The 17385-nt window shown below is 38.0% G+C and overlaps 1 protein-coding gene across 1 annotated transcript; it reads left to right on the top strand.

Moving 5' to 3' along the window:
• Window positions 1–299: 299 nt before the first annotated feature.
• Window positions 300–15240, top strand: C1H18orf63 (chromosome 1 C18orf63 homolog). Its single transcript, XM_033075633.1, has 13 exons — window positions 300–433; window positions 1066–1144; window positions 2544–2600; window positions 3924–4035; window positions 4994–5035; window positions 5985–6061; window positions 7437–7546; window positions 8182–8278; window positions 8374–8459; window positions 9878–10061; window positions 11430–12506; window positions 13489–13605; window positions 15181–15240. The coding sequence occupies exons 1-13, from the start codon at window positions 300–302 to the stop codon at window positions 15238–15240; spliced, it is 2232 nt and encodes a 743-aa protein (XP_032931524.1).
• The last annotated feature ends 2145 nt before the right edge of the window (window positions 15241–17385 follow it).

Raw genomic sequence — 17385 nt, 5'->3', positions numbered from 1 at the left:
TATGGCAAAGATCATACATGTAGTCTGTATTCTTTTGTCCTTGTCTTCAGGCAAGCCTTATTTTGGCTCTTGCAAATAATTATTTTTTTCAAGTATAATGTATTACATATAGAAAAAGGGGTATTCAGCTGTTTTAGCTGACCAAATTATATTTTCTCTATATTCTTAATCAAAAGATAAATGATTGTTCGTTTACCTAAAAATATATAAAATTCTGTAAACAAATACCTGCCTTACAAAAATGAATTATTTTTAATTTTAAGACGCAGGTACTGCTTCGGGGCAGTCAACAACATACCATGAATAGCACCAGACACCAGCCTCTGTTCTTTGTCAGTCTGCCTGAGCTGCAAAAACTCTGTGCTGCTACAGTAACACTGAGCTCTCAGATACCAGAATGTGAGGCAAGGAGTACACAGATAAAGACTTGCAGGTAAAGAGTTTTGAGGGCTGTTATTTCCAGAAGCTGCTAGTGGTTGTTATTCAAACATTTTATTAACTGTAATAAAATCAGCTAAATTCTTATCAGTGGCAAACAGTAAAAAATTGTTTAGAATAGCTTTTCCTTTTCTTGGGCAGGGGACTTGCTGGCTATTGGGGAGCAAAAAAAAAAATCTACTATGTTTTAAATTTCATAGGCTGAAACTAACGAATCCACCCACATTGAATTAATAAATGGTTAAAATTCATCTGTGTTTATTTGTAAAACTGGGATGCTTCATGTAGGTTGAGACTAAGTGAAAAAACTATTTGGAAAGCAAATGTAGCCTCCTTAGCATTCACCAAACGTTATGTTATTCCCTTTAAAAGAAAAGGGGAGAAATGAGAAATTCTGCCAAAAGGAACATTCTTGGAGAGCTCTATTTGTGTGCCAAAGGCCTGTAATCTTTGTCTTAGACCATTGTGGGTCATCTAGAGCAAGTAACTTGGACTGATCCAATTTGTTGTATTGAACCAATGGAAACTGATTAAAAGTGGAATGTATTCTGTTTGCAAAAGGTGAAAAAAATAAGCTTAAGCTGAGAAAATAAAACATTTTTAATTTATTTCTCCCCTTCTTTATAGACAATTATTATTCCTGTACCAAGAGATCCTTTCTGCACCTGTTATGGGGACACTGAATCAAATTTCAGTTGTGATGTCGGTCAGTATCACTCTGTAAATAAATATGTGTAGTTACAGACTGCTGCAGATGAGCAGAGTACACCTCACTTAAAAGAGAGAAGCAGCACTATGTTTTATTGAGGTAAAATAATAATTTGACAGAGTTTTATGGGTCTGATGGAATTTAGCAAAGTTTTAACAGTGTTCTGACAAGGTTCAGGATGTTTGATGCCAAGTTTACCGTAATAATTACACATGGAAGAAAGATGAAAAGGAAAACCGAGTTAGAATGACTCAGAGATAGACCAGAGGTGCAACGAGTAAAGAGGGCCCTCCTGTGGAGACATAAAGTTGAGAGTGGATCCCTTTCTGAAATTCATTTTTGGAGCCTGTGTGTGGCTGAATCCAATCTTTGTCTCAGACTTGGTCAACAGTTCATGCCTAATGGAATTATCCCTACAATGTTTATAGTGTCTGAGTAGCTGCATGGATTAATAATTCTTCATGGCATTAATTCAGCATGTTTTTAGTCACTTACTGCAGATCACAGGTAAAGGGTCTCTCAAACTGTTTTAAGGAAGGGTCACTTAATTTCCATATGGAATCTCTAATCTTGAGAGGAGTCCCTGCTCAATCAGAATCACCTGCCATGCAGGCCAGCTGATGTACAGCCTGGAATTCAGACAGTGCTCAGAATGGGCCCACCCTGATTTCAATATTTAAAGGGTGAAGTTGACGGCTCCTAATCAATAGTATAGGCAAGACAGATGTCTTTGATTTAGTGCTGACAGCTCTTTCTCTACTTTGTTTATCTTGTACTTTAGGGTTTCAAAAACACTTTTTGAAATATTTTTCAGGAGCCAGGGACTTTCCAGCTTGCAAGTTCATCTCAGGGATGTAAGGCCTGTTGCTTCTTGGTCAGTCTGAACAGAAGTATGGCTAGGGGTCAATTGTATTTGTCACACATACATTTATGTTTCTCTAAGCGGTATTTTTTGAGGATCAAGGAAAAGTACAAATATTTCATTTAAAGCAGACTTTTATTTTTGTGTATTAGTGGTGTAGGACAGCTTAAGTCCTTTATTCTTTTGATGGAATGGCCTTTTCAGATGGTGAACCAATCTGTGGAATGAAATGGACTCAGTTGGTAAGGTGCCACCCAATTCCCAAGGAGAGAAGCACATGCAGAGTTCTGCAGCTTTGTTTTGGACAGTCTTTTTCTTGCTTGGCTTGCTTGTGAATGTATCTTTAGCTAGAAATGAGATTGCACTATGAGAAATGCCTGAGCTAATTTTAGTTTTCTCCTTTAAAATCCAGGATAAAGTGTTTGCTGAACTATTCTCTTGCATGTTTTTCAAAGGCAAATTCACTGTTCTACCAGAATTTAATTTACACTTAATACCAAACACTTGATTTTTTTTTTTTTTTGTTACTTTTAGGTACCATTTTATGAATCAGGAATATGTCAAGCCTATGTAGAGAGACACGGAGCTACTGTAAGTGCTGAAATATAACACAGTTCTTTAAACCGTTACACTTGTCTGCAATTGCTGTTGCCAGAGATGAGTATTTCTCATAAGCCCTGCAGTTTGCACTGCAAAAGCTGAGTTTCAGGGTTAAGAAGTCTGCCCTACAGACAAAATGTGTCCTGTGAATTGGATCATTGTACATATACTTTGTCAGACTCAATAGTTTTAAGAAGCTTGTGAGCAATACCTCTAGATTTCTGCTCTGCAATGGCATCCTGCTCCTGCTCAGAGGCATTGGAGACTGACCTCGAGACAACCTTTGGGCCACAGCCCTGCAGCTCTCCTGCTGATGTCATCCCCTTCATCCAGTGGGAATGTTTAGGCAGCTGAACTGTCTCCCCATCCACCTTTGGGTTTGCCCAGCCTGTACAGGACAGTCTCAGGGAAACAAAACAAAAGCAGAGAAGAAATGGAACCCCTGAGCTTAACAGCTGCAATATTTTTAGACCATTATGTATATGATTTACTATCATCTAGTATACAGTATCTATGGGGTTATGAATGTGTGTGTAGATACCCTAAAATTGCTGAGTCAGACCACGGATTGTAACCAAAGCCAGTAGCTCTCATAACTCATTTGCACAGCCAGCTGGGTGTATTTTAATTTGTTCCAAGAAGGGCAAATGCATATGCAGATTAGTAAGACATACACTGTTCAAATATGCTTACCTTACAGAACTGTTTTATGTTGATATGTGTAGGTGATCTGTCAGTGTTTGGTTTTCCAACACCAAGCAGTTCTTTGCAGGGTTCATTAGAAATATCCCTCTGGAGGTGTATTACTTAACTCATTTTAACCTGCTGTAGTTAGTTTGTTTACTAATGTTCAAGAGAAAGCTCTGCAGGACAGGCAGGCACTTAAAGCTGTTGTGTGAGCAAAGCTAAATTTATCTACTGTGATTGTCAGAAAATGTCTGGTCTTGACTCTGAGAGCAGAGGTAATGTTAGCTTTGGATGTTGTGCCTGTTGTCTGGAGGGAGTTGCATATCTTGTAAAGTACTCCAGAGGGTTCAATTAATCTTTCCCCCAAGTCTATTATCAGCCCTGTGGAAGCATTCTAGGAACTGTCGTGCGGCTCACTTTAATGGCACGTGAAATCCAAATGCCTACATCAAATACTGTGCCACCTTCCTCTTGTAGCTAAGTAGATGAAAGCTAAATGTGTGGCACATACTAGGATTTGGCTCCAAGATGAAGTAGCAGTATATTTGCTTAAATTTTGACTGAGGCCTTTAAAAATCTGTAAAATTATTAAAATTGTATGTTTCTTTTTGTCTCTGTTGTTATTAGCTGGAAGCACCACAAACAGTTACTCCAGCCCTTCTCCAAACCTGTCTGTCCTACACACTTACAGCCAAACTTGCACCCAGATGGAACAAGGCTGGTCATCTCTTGGTGCAAGGTATTTGACTCACTTGGGTCAGGAATCAAGCATTTAGTTTTCAGTTCTTTATTGTAACGTTTCTTTTCCATCATTTAAATGCCATAATTATCTCATTCATTATAATAAATTGTTTCATTCCTTTATCCTATTACTTTTTTTCTTTATTTGCACTTTTATTGTTTTGTTATCCAAGTTCAATGACTCAGGTTAATATTCTGAATGGAAATGTTGTTCGCCTTTTCATCTTCTTCCTTATCTTTGTAATAGATCAAATAATTATGTCCACTGAAAGCAATGTACCAGATGAAACCAAATATTGTTGGATGGAGAATGTCCATCAGTTCTAAAAATTTGGCCTGTTTTTCAGATTCATGCTTTCAGCAGTGACACTTCTGCGTATGATCTGTAGGCTCTTTCAAATAGAAATGGTTTTCTGTCAAAGCTCTGTCTTTTTTGGATCATAGTTGCTTTGCCTGACATTTCTGCTAATTCCTATGTAGTATAAATGTGAATTATCAAAGTATAAAAAACTGTAGTGTGCTCATAGTAGTTAGAGCAATTGTATATATCATTTCAAATATGTGCTGAGAAGAGAGTGCATGTTATTATCTTATTTCTAGCCACAAGAACAACAGTATTCTATTCTCAGTATCTTCAAAATATATGGGTCTCAGAATGAAATCAGCTGATTCAGGAGTACCAGCTAGAAGTAGGGGGCTAGGAGGAAAAAGTGATGTATAGATTGCTGTCGTTAATATACTTTTACATATTTCTCTTTCTTATAGAAGACATTAATGAATCAGTGAAAAGTTAATTGATAGAGGATTTTTCTCTCCTTAGAAGGAACACACCTTTCAGCATTTCTGATAGACACAAACAAAACTATGCGATTTCATCTTTTCTTTTTTTTTTTTTTTGCATAAAGACTTTAGATGTATGGTTTAGAAAATAATGTCTGTCTCTTCTATTTATTAAGGGAAAGACTTTTTGTCTCATTCAGGAAGGCAAAATGCTGTTGGTAAGTACAATATTCTGTCAATGGTAAAGTTGAGAGAGCAAGGTAAAGTTAAGCACTTTTATACTGCCACAATCTTGGTATTACCAGCACATAGTCTTTAGTTTTCATTCTTAAATAATTTCTGTCAAAACACACTTGGTGGCAAGTGATGTTCTGTCTGTAATAGTTGTCAGCTCAACTGAACCTTTGAAAAATTGCTCACAAAGAAGATCATTTTTATACTATTATCTACAGCCTTAGACTGACATTTGCCATTTTAAAATTATAATTATTGCAATTAAATGCACTTGTCTTAAATTATGAGTCTTGCAAGTGATGTGAAAGTTCCGTAATACTAGATAGGAAAATGAGTGACTGTCCAGTATGTACTGTTTGCTGTTCACAAAAGTGAAGTCACAAAGCATGCCAGTTAGCTATTGCAAAAAATTACAAAGTAGTATTTTTATTCCATTATAAAAGTTAAAGATTACATTTGGGCATATTGGAGGCTAAATTTGTAGCAGAGATGTATGTTGAGGAACTCAGAGCTGAGTGGAAGTTCTGGAGGTGTGTCCATAAGTGCTTGCCTTGCTCATTTAGTCTTTCCTATTGACAGCTCCTGACTGGAAAATACTGGGCTGAATGACTCAGTGCAGCAAATGGTTACATGAGCTACATTTGCTTTGAAAGTGGGTGTTTGATTGTCAAGAATATGAGTATCAAGCACACAGTTGCACAGCCAGCCTTGAGTTTCTGAGTTACTCTATGACAGTAATTCATTATTATTTTTATTTTTCACAGTTAAAATGTACCTAATTTTAATTTCCATGCTGAGAAAGTCTAGCTTTTTGATTTTCAAACACAGCATTTTGACTAACAATTACCTTAAATAAATATTTGGGTTAGCTTTCTGCCTAAGAGATGAGCTGTAATTCAAAGCAGGGCATTGTGCTTTTTTTTTCCAATTTAGTTATAGACCTCAATGTGTCAGAGAGACAGCTTTGCATCAGTGTGGAGCCTTGCTCCATTCGGCTGCCACCCCCCAAGGTATAAGCCAGTTATATTTTCTGTGACTGTGTTTGCTTTATTAATCTTAATCTTCTTTTCTGTTGGGTGACTTCCAGTTAGTGTGATGGGGATAGAAGTGCTTATTTCTGATTGCATTGAGACATTAACCATATTCATTGACTATCTGCATAGGTTATAACATCCCTATTGCATCTATATTGATACATTCTAGCAGGCATTGTAAAACTGAGATTCAAGGCCAGGAGAGCTTTCAAAAATGCTGACAGAATATAACAGTGAGGTGTCTTTGTGACTCTAGATTTCCTTCTAGCGTTGTTTTCTAGCAAGCTTTCAGTCACACTGTAGTACACAGACAGTTTTGAGTAACAACAGAGCAGCTACAGGTGAGTTGTTGGCAACATGGTCGAAGTCCCTTTATATGATTATTATGGAATCTGCTCAATTTCTATGCAGCTTCCAAGATACTGGAGCAGCCAGGACTATGCTGCTTGTAAGCTTAATTTATACATTGTTTAAGAAATCATGGTTGTGGTTGAAAACTTATCCTTTTTGACAGCCATGTCACCTGTGGTGAATATGTCCATACATTCAGGGCATATTTGTCAGGCTTGCTGATTTCTTCTAAAATAAATATTTCTGATCCAAGCTCTTCTTTGTTGAAATAGAAGAATAGGATTTCTTCTGAGATCTGCTTGGGACAGCATAAATATTAAAGCTATCTATTAAAGCTCCCAAATGATACAGACCAATGATGGAAAAGATCATGATGTGGCTTTTTTACCAGATGATCCTTTCAATAATTTTTTAAAATAGAAGTGGCCAGATCTTCTTCTCGGTGAATAAACGCAAACCTTCATAGTTTATAGAAAGATAAAATGTTTCTTTGATTTCAGTCTTTGATTGTCCCCTACAGTCAAATTCTGACATTGTGAAAAAGTCTGGTGTTTTTTGACTTCTCAGAGGATAAAACTGCATGTCCCTATAATTCTGTTCCTTGGTTATATGCACACACTTAGGCAAAGTGACACAGTTATTAGAATGCTGAACATGGGTGTCTGATTTAAAATTTTTTAAAATGTGCATGGAAGTGAGACAGCTCTCAGTTTGAGAAATTCCTTCTATACTGTTATTAAACCATTTCAAATAAAGCTTAAATCTCACTGATTTCAATAAATTTCAAACCTTGTATTTGCATGACTTGTGGGAGTGTAGGCTCTAACACAAGATAGTGTGCAATTTGATGATGGGAATATCTTCTGAAGCAAGTCTGTGAGAGCTGATGAAAGAATAATATATCAAGTTTCAGTGTGTCATGATACACAATTATTTCTGAAATGTTACATTTTTACTGCTGTAGAATTATTTGCGAATAAACTTTCTTTTCTGTTTTAAGCTGGGAGATTTTGATATTTCAGCAAACACCATAAAGCTGTTTGACAGCAACGAAAATACAGTTATTCAGCAACATTCCATATTAAGTAACTGGTGCTATGTTTTGCCGAGGTAGGAATCTGTTAACATTTCAGCAGAAATAAGCATTTCTCAGAATGTTTGCCCTACAAATTGTGAATTTGTTACTAGTGATAAGAACACTTCTGTTTTACAGTCTGTTTTAAATTCAGAAATTTATTGTTATTGTTGTCATTGTTATTTTTATTATTTCATTGTTAAGGTAAATAAGAAAAATTAACCAACAAATAATAAATTACATTTTAAAATACTATTTCAATTTTACTAATCTTTGTGTACTGATACAAGAGCATCAGTTTTTCTCACATACAATTTTAACAGAAAGTCAACTGAAAGAAGTACAACTACCTCCCTTTTTACCTATGATTTTTTATCATTAAATACAAGAGAAGTAATGATGATATTTTCTTTTGTTCTACATTCACTGCTAGCGAGTGTTGAAGAGAAATGGCACTTGTAGTTGTCACATTCTTTACCATATTTCAGGAAATATTGTTATTGTTATGTCATAAACTTATGACCTGAAGTTGTTAGTTCTCAAAACTTAAAAATAATCTCTAAATACTTCGAAAGCCAAAAATAAGATTTTTTTTCCCCAAAAGACGAGTATATTTTCAACTGGGTTTTATGACATCCTTTCTAAACATCCCTTCTTTACCTGTGCACAGCATGAAAATGGGCCAGATCATAAACATCAGCCACATAATTCCTCCAGAATCTCCTTTCCATTCATATAAGGATTTTCAGATGCACTGGAAGAGTCTGGTAAGAAAAACATACTCTGCTTTCATTTTTCCCTCCCTTTTTTGTGCCTATAGAGTTTGTCTTTGTAATGCCTGTTTGTATTTGGTTTATCTAAGTATGGATACATTCTTCCTGAGGATCTTGAAGAGACAAAAACATACTTGAGTGTTTACTTCAAACCAATAGGGGAAAGGTTCTTCACGTATCCTTTCAGAATACATTTGTTACATTTCCTCTCCTATACTTCTAGCACAGCTCTGCTTTTCATTTGTAAGTGTGCCACATTTCCTTCTTTCATAATTTCATAGTAGTCAGTACAGAAGTGTTTTACTAGACAAATTGAAATAAAATGTTTGGTTAAGTCTCTGTCCCAGCATTGAATAATAGAAAGTCAAATAGAACAATTTGCTTCACGGCTTCCATAAATGTGATAATGCCACTTTAAATGTGATGTAAGAGAAATTGATGTAAAAGAAAGTTAAATTGTGTAAAGATGAGGCCAAAAAAGATTGTTTTTAAAGAGAATTTTCCTGCCAAGAAAGATTAAGCTAAGGGTTACTTACATTGAGTAATCTTTGCTATTATAGGTCAGTGTGGTAAAATTGTACCGAAATCCTGTAGCTTTATAAACTCCAGGCCCATATGGAATTAAGTACAGTAAATTCACGAATACAAGCCACACTGAGTATAAGCCGCATCTCTGGGTGTTGGCAAATATTTCGGTTTTTGTCCATAAATAAGCCGCACCCGAATATAAGCCGCTCTGTCGTTCGCAGCGAGGACCCGCGTGCAATTAGTGACAGAACCGCGGGAGGGCGGGGTTTACTGGCTGAGCTAAGGCTGTGCAGGCTCGGCCCGCTAGGGGCCGCTGACAGGGCCAGGTGGCCCAGCACGGTGCTGCCGCTCGGGGCCGGCCGCCGCTGCCACTGGGCTCGGTCACCCCGGGCCGGCGCTGCCCCACAGTGGCAGGCAGGGACGAAGCTTCCCCTGCTCCTACGGCAGCGGCGGCGGGCGGGGACGGAGCTTTCCCGCGCCCGTGGCGCCGGCGGCGGGCGCGGACAAAGCACCCCGCCTCCTCCCCGAGCCGCAGCAATGGCGGCGCGCACTTCCCGCCCCGCCCCGGGCCGCGGCAATGGCGGCGCAGGGCCCCCGTCGGCTCCCGGAGCCGCGGCAATGGCGGCGCGCCGGTTCCCCCCCCCCCCCCCCGCCCCGTCCTCCCCTGGGCTGCGGCAGAGGAGGGAAGAAGAGAGCTCTCCCGCCTCTCTCCCCACCCCCCGTGCTGCCTGCAGGGAGCCAGGGCAACACGGTAACACTGTAACAATCGCGGAATGCCGGCTTTTACTGGCGGGTGCTTGGCTCGGCGCCCTGGCTGGCACGTCTGGGGTTGTAAATGTCAGAAAATTATTCACATATTAGCCGCACCCGACTATTAGCCACACTTCCGGGTTTCCACCAAAATTTTTGTCAAATTGCTGTGGCTTGTATTCGTGAAATTACTGTACTTTTGTTCATCTTTTTTAAAAAACTTTTAGACAAACTCATGTTTTCTTCTCAACAAAGCTGATTAATAATGGTAGAAATGTAAAGAAACTTGGTATGTATCCCTGAACGCTTGCTCAGGTACCCTTTAAGTTGTATCCGAAGTCAGCCAGTGCAGTATTTCCCCAGAACAGATGCAGAAAGTGTAGTGAACTCTTTTCTTGCTGACATGAAGAGCAATTTCTCACAACTGTGTGGATTTCCAGTAAAGATGACAAGTAAAGCACTTTATGCTACAAAGGAATTCTCCAAGGCTTCAGTGCATGTAAGGCTTTTTTTATACACATATTAGTGGCACATACTTTTTCATTGTATGAAGTGGTCGTAATCATATTCATAGCACAGTAAGAGCAAACTATCAGTCCTGTAACTTTTAATTCATGTTTAAGCTACAATATTTGCCATTCTAAAGTTTTAATTAACATTATAAATACATAAAAAATGGACTGGACATTAATTAGTCGCTAGCAGTATTTGCAATTCTGTAGATTTTTCTTTTAGTTGGTTATCCAGAACTTTCTCAAATCTCTTCCATAATAATAATAATTAAAACAGTAATAACAGCAATAATAACAGTAACATTATTTGTATTGTTACTAATACAAGGGTATGTAATGACAGGATAAGCAGGAAGGGCTTTAAACAGACAGGGTAGATTTAGATTAGATATTATGAAGAAATTTTTGCTGTGAGCATGGTGAGGCACTGGAACAGGTTGCCCAAACATGTGGATTCTCCATGCCTGGAAGTGTTCAAGGCCAGGTTGGATGGGGTTTTGACCAACCTGGTTTGATGAAAGTTCTCCATGCCCATGGCAGTGGGGCTGGAACTAGATGATCTGTCAGGTCCCTTCCAAGCCAAACCATTCATGATTCTGTTGTTATTATTATTATTACTAGAAGTAGTATTAGTATTACACTTTATTTAAAAACTAAAAGAGGACTGTGTGGACATAAGCATTTTAAAACACTCATGCTATAAGATTTACTACATGTCTGGTGTTGGAAAGGAAGCAAGTAATCAAAACTCCTATAATTTGAGGTTGTGTCAAAGGCTGAGGCTCAAATTTCTTTGTTAGTAGTGTGTGAAAAAAGAAATGAAATAATTAATTCTGAACAAAGAATAATGACAGAAGTTGCTGAGGTTTTAAAATACTAAAATCCTATTTCAGAAAGCAGTTCCTGTTTATGTCTCTCCAGTGATCAAAGCTAGAAAGGGTCCTCTGTGTCATCTGCAGTTTTTATAGACATCCAAACTGCACAGAATACAGATGCTCTTAGAAGTGTTAAGGGATGAGGAGCCCTGTCAGTCAAACCCTCTGCAGAGGGTAGACATTATCCAGTTAGAAAGCACTAAACCAAGATAATTACTGTAATTTAAGTCTTTCCTTCTGAGAAATACGATATTCTAGCATAGTTTATAAAAAAGGCCGGGAGGATTAAAAAAAAAAACTTAATTTATAGCAACAGCTAAATATTGTTTTAAAATATACTCATTCTAATCCAAAACACAGAATTGTATGCTTATATATTGTGATGTGTATAGAGTTGATATCATATAGCAATGCATTAGGTGGCACTATCAGATCGTTAAATGCAGTTTATTCAATTTAGCAGCTCTTGATGTGTTGCAGGAAATAAAGCCTAAGCATACGAAATTGGACGGTGAGATGGTTTGCGTAGTTTCTCTAACGCAGGCTCCTCCAAGAAAACCGACTTTGCCTGGAATTCCTTCACCGTGCAGTACGGAAAACAGCCACTGGATGGAGCGTTTGATCAAAGAGCCAGGAACACACAGTTTTTCGAGTAGCAGTAGGAGTACAGGAGGGGCTAGCATTGAAGTAACCGAGAAATCAATTGGGAATAAGCAAATTCCAGGCCTACCAGAATTACCAACTTCAAAATCCTTAGGAACACCTGTAAACTCAGCCTTTGAATCCACGCCCCCAAAAGTCAGCAAAATTATACCAATTTTCAAAGGAAAGTTGATGCAAATGAATGGAAAGATCACAAATCAAACAGATAGGAAGAAAAGGGAAAATGCTGAAAGGCATTCACCAATAAAAAGTGTGGGTATTTCATCTTCTATGCTGTCTGTGCACAAATCCAGCATAACTCAGGTTTTCAAACACATTCAAAACATGCCAGTCAAAACTCCCACTGACAGCAGCGTGCTTCAGGTAAAGAATACGAAGACACACACAAAACAAGGTACACCCATATTCCGATGGAAAACCCAGTCTAGTGAAAAAATTGCTAACTCTGATTTTTCTGAAAACTCAGCTTCAGGTGGGAATCCAAGAGAAGTCAGTCACAAAAAGGCAAATTCTCCATTCTTTCTTAAGAATGTTGGGCCAGTGCTTCAGAAATCGAACACCAGTCCATGTCTGAATACACATGAATCTCCTACTTCCAGTGCAAGAAGGGGGAAAAGGTCTGCAAGTCAAAATACTACTGAATTTCTTGAGAAACACCACCAGTCAAAGGAAGTGCATTTGCAGATTTGTAAATTAGGCAATGAAATGACAAATTCCAGTTTGTCACTGCAACAAAGGAAGAGCTCAAATAAAGGAGCTGAGTTAAATATTCATGAAACTGTCTTCAAAGTTACAGTGTGCATGGCCAAAAGTGAAGTAAACAAAGCAGCTTGCCACTATAAGGACTGTACTGCTGAGACAACCAGTCATCATTCCAAACCTAACTTTGAACAGGTACAGTAAAGAACAGGGCTCATTCTCACTGCTCCTCACAAATTCAAAAGCCATGTTAAGCAATACAGAGCATGACTTTCATCATGTTCTACCATCATTCTCAATATAGTTTTCTAAAATTCTACCATATAACTTAATGTTTTCAGCCACTGCTGGTTTTTTCTGAAAGGGAAGATGATTTACTGTGTTCTGTGAAATAAGCAATTCTTTAATTTGGGACTTTTACGGTGGGGTAACTACTTTTCCTTTGTTTTAGACAGTTTATCCAGGGCTAGGTAAGGTTAACATGGCGATTTTTTTGGTGTTCAGTCTCTCTCCATATAAAACCATATTAATGGAATAATTCCTTCCTCCTGGAAGGAATCTCAAACCTCATTAATTGTGTAGTGCTGACAGCAGTTTTGTGTAAAGCATTATGCTGTTAGACAAACATGGAAGTTTTGTAAATACAAGCTTAATTACAATTTCACAAAAAGCACAAGTTGCAACTGCAAAAACATCCCACTGGACACGAGACAAAAAATTTTCAGTCTGAGAACAGCTAGTCAGCTACTAGAACAAGTTGCAGAGGGAGGTTTTTGGGTATGTTAGCCTTCCACATTCTCAGAACTTGACTGAATAGGGCCTAAAGCAAGATGATCCATCTTTGAAGTTAGCTCTATTTTGAGTAAAAGTTACATGACAGCTAGAAGTATTTTACCACCTAATTTTTCTGTGATTCTCCCTGCATTTCAATTAAATGAATAGTTGATCTGACTTCAGTGCAATTTTTATGAAGATGATCTTCCATGTATTAGGTACATGGATGAAATGCATTGGGCTTATCACGTTTGTCATCTATACAATGTCATTTGGTGGGTTATCTCAGCTTTGTGTGATGAGGGCACCTTTTGAAAAAGCATGGAATTTTAAAAGTTAGAGATCTTTTTCAAAATGTTGTAGGATGTTTTTCTAATGAAGGTATGAACTTCTATACTTTCAGACGATTACAAAGAACGAGTATCTGACATGTGAAACACTGACTTTGAAACCGACTTTACCAGTCAAGGAGAGCAACATGGAAGCATCAGTAAAGAAAGGTTGTGCCAGAAGAAGGCAGGTAAACCCCCCCACCCCTCCCCCCATACACACATACACTCCTTAATCCAGTCCAGAAGGACCTCAATTAAAAGATAAAAAAGATATTTAAAAATTTTTAGTATGTTCCAATTAAAATGGGCAGGCTAAGAAATCTTACTGACGCCTCAGCATAAAATTGACCTTAACCAGGATAAAATTAACAGTAACCATCAGGTATGATACTGTCACTTGAAGAACTCATTTTAAATGTTTGTCTCCAGCAAAAGATGCTACTGAAATGTTTAATGATGTTACTGTTTCCAAAGCAGATTTTCTAATTCTACAGAAAAGTTCTATGCTGCCCAGTATAACTCTGGGAATTCTCAATGGCTCTGTAAGTTTTTCATCTCAAGGGCTTGAATTTAGCAACATTCTATAGAAATGAGTTTTTGTTTTGTTATGCGTTTAAGGCCAAATACAAGACAATTTTGGACATTTTAACTGTAATTAAAAGAACACAGTCTGTGGTCTCTGTGCAGATTAGAAAAGGCCAGTGCAGCAACCCCAGGGGCCTGCTGCAGGAACACACTCATACATACCCCAGAGCTCGAGCTGCAGCACGGAGGAGAGGAGTTTGTGTGGGAAGCGCCAGCCCAGCTGCTCTGAGCTGGCCCCATCCAACTGCAGCTGGGAAAGGCTCTTCGACAGGGCCACAACTGAGTCACTGGTTACAGGCCCAGCACTGCAGTGCTACAGCAGTAGAATCACTCTCTCAAAGAGAAGAAAACCAGTAACTAAAAATAGCTGTTTATAGGAATAACAACCCCAGGGCTCTGAGTACTGAGGGGGGCTTTCCACCACAGTACAAATTAATGAAGTCCTTTGCCTTCCACTGGGAACAACAGACACACCAGGGCTTGCAAGCATGGAGAGCTTGTCGCTGGTCTGGAAGCACTGCTGGAGTGGAGATGGAGCACTGCCCTGTCCTGGTCAGGAGTCACAAGTGCCCCATGCATTCCTCACTCTCCAGGCAGGCTGTGAGTAGCACAGGTACCTGCCTGAGCCCTGCAAGCTACTTTTGGGAAGTGTCAGGACACAGCAAGTTCTCACTTCCACACTGCCTCTGCAGTGCTGCCACTGCTGGGCTCAAGAGAGGTGGATGCACAGCTCTCAGGAAGTTTCATTGGTGTGTCAGGAATAGGAAAGAGACTAGTCTGTTAATCGGGGTAGGGATGGACTCTGTGATGGTTATTAGGCTGATTCCTCCTGTCCCCAGATTAAAATATAATGGTGCTAATTGGGGACACTGCTAAACACATCTCTGAAGAGTAAGTCTTTGTCATTACCAATTATCAGAAATGACAGTTGGTTTTGAAAGTCATGGTTACCATCATGTAAAGGGTATTTTCAAAGTGGTCCTAATTATTTAGTCACAGTACTTATAAACATACTTTAAATTATATATATTGGAAAACATAAACTTTTATTACTTACTTCTTATTCAACCAAGCACTTCACTCAGAAACAACTTTTTTAGTTGAACTTTTAGCTTAGTATTGCTTCTTCATTTGCTTTATCAGTTTTTGCCCTTTTCTGTTTGTTTTGTTTTTGTAAGCAGAAAGAAGAAGATTATTCAAAGTTAAAGAGAGCCAAAAGAAGTAAAACTTCTACTTAAGGTGTTCTGGAGTATTGAAAGAAAATTTGGGTATGTTTATTACAAATCTAAAATATTTTCATCTATTAAAATAATATCACATGCATGTAATGGTTCCTATGGTTTTGGATCGTGATGATGATGATTATGTCTACAAAGGAATCACTTCACTAAAGAAATGGCTTCTAGAACAAACTGATGCAAAGAACACAAACAAAGCATTGTGCTTTTTTCGTGAAACAATGTTTAAAAAGGCATTTTATATGCTTACTAGAACTTAGAGTTTGACAGAAATTTTTACTTTGATTGTCTCATCTTTAAAATAAGTCTGGCTTTTGGGCTTCAAAGTTTCACTTGAATCTAAGCTGAAGTTAAAACCAAAAACCAATAAAGTAGAGCTGTGTATATTATCTGATATTATTACAAGAAAGGTGGCTAAATGCTCTTGTGTTGAGATCTGATCACAGGACAAAATTTCCCTGAAAAACTGTCATGAAAACTGAATATATTAAGTTTTGTGACAAGATATATCAACCCACATTGTAGGTGGTTGTCAATAATAGTCTTGCAGGATAAAACAAGCTTGTCCTTTGAATATCAAGAATACAGCATTAGGATATAGTGTAAGAAGATCACCAGGTTTAAGGACCAAATACCTATCACAAATTATCAAGAGTAAAACGTGCAGGGAAGAGTAGCCTATACAGTTATCTGTTTAAGAGAAAAAAACAGAAGTATATTTATTCAGATGAAAATATTGATGTAAACAAGATGGTCACACAGACAGAACAGCACAAAAAAGTGCATATTATACAAAGCCAATAGAAAACCAGAGCAATAAGAATGCAAAATATAAACTGTACATTTTTTAACCTGGCTTTTAGTTTCAATGGAAGTGATAACAAATAGCCAAACGTGCATTTTGTCTCAGAGATGCACTTTATGTCCTTCCTTTCCTTACTGGGATACATTTCCTCCAGTGAACAAATATATCAACTGTCTGCTTTTCCTAAAGAAAGTCTCTGGTATGCATGGAAGCTTTCCACCTCTGGCCTTCACACTTCAGTATTCAGCATATTCTGTTCCTAAGTTTAGCATTTCATCTCTTGCTTCAAGCCAGGCAGTTCAGGCACGGTTCTTCTTCAGAGGTGATCTGTTCTAGTGATCAGCACAGATACCCACAGGTGCAAAATCTGTGGCTTCCACTGAGGATTGATGGGCAGAAGTGGTGTCTCTGTGAATGGTCAGAACTTTACTTTACTCTGATTTTTTTTTCTTATTTATGAGTTTAATGCCACAGCATCAAGTTGATCATGGTAGACAACACTTAAACTCCAGAGAGAAAACAATGTCTTTCATACAGTATTTAAAATATTATTCCAGGAATCCCGCTGGTAAGGATTCTTCATTGTGCTGATGATTTTAAAAGAAAACTGGAACTAAAACAACTTCTGCTGTTGAATTCTTGCCTACAGTTTTGATTCTGAGAAGCTGGGCTCTAAATTCCTTTATTATGTATTATTACACATGCATTCAGAGTGCATGTTTTCATTTGAACACTTGGGAATTTCTTGTGAGTTTTCAAATTTACTGTGTAGCAAGATTTATGTGTGAGAAGTCCTTACATTGGAATTCAGTGATGTAGTCAGCAGGAAGGACTTTGTTCTATAATTCATGACCAAAAAACCAAAAAAACAAAAGAACCCATTTTTTACAGTTATCTTGCAAAAAGGTTTAGTTTTTATGACTTATGTGCCAAGTTGCATGGCCTCTTGACTTGCCCAGGAAATCACAGCATAATCCTAATTTTTATTTCATTTTGTGGGAGTGTGTTAAAGCAGTGTGAGAGAAGTATTTAACATTTTAAGAAGCTGAACATTTGAATCTAATACTAAGAGTCGCCATGCTTAGTTCTTTATTAATGGAAGTTACCCTATCGTTTTCAAGGTCAAAAACTGCAGTGAAAGGGAAATTTGTTTTCTAAGACAAATCAGAAGAGCAGAGCTTCCAAAAGACAGCATACACCACTATAGAAAGATGTTTTAAAAGAAGCATTTGCAGCATTGCAAATGTTGGTGGAAGAACAGACATATTAAAAATGGCAGCACGGAAGCTTCCAAGCTTTCCCCCCTGATCTGCAAAACTCTTCATGTTGTTCTGCTCCTG

This window comes from Catharus ustulatus, chromosome 1 (genome assembly GCF_009819885.2).
Source record: "Catharus ustulatus isolate bCatUst1 chromosome 1, bCatUst1.pri.v2, whole genome shotgun sequence".
Taxonomy (NCBI): Eukaryota; Metazoa; Chordata; class Aves; order Passeriformes; family Turdidae; genus Catharus; species Catharus ustulatus.
Note: the sequence above shows the minus strand (reverse complement) of the source record. Positions and strands in the feature narration are given on the sequence as shown.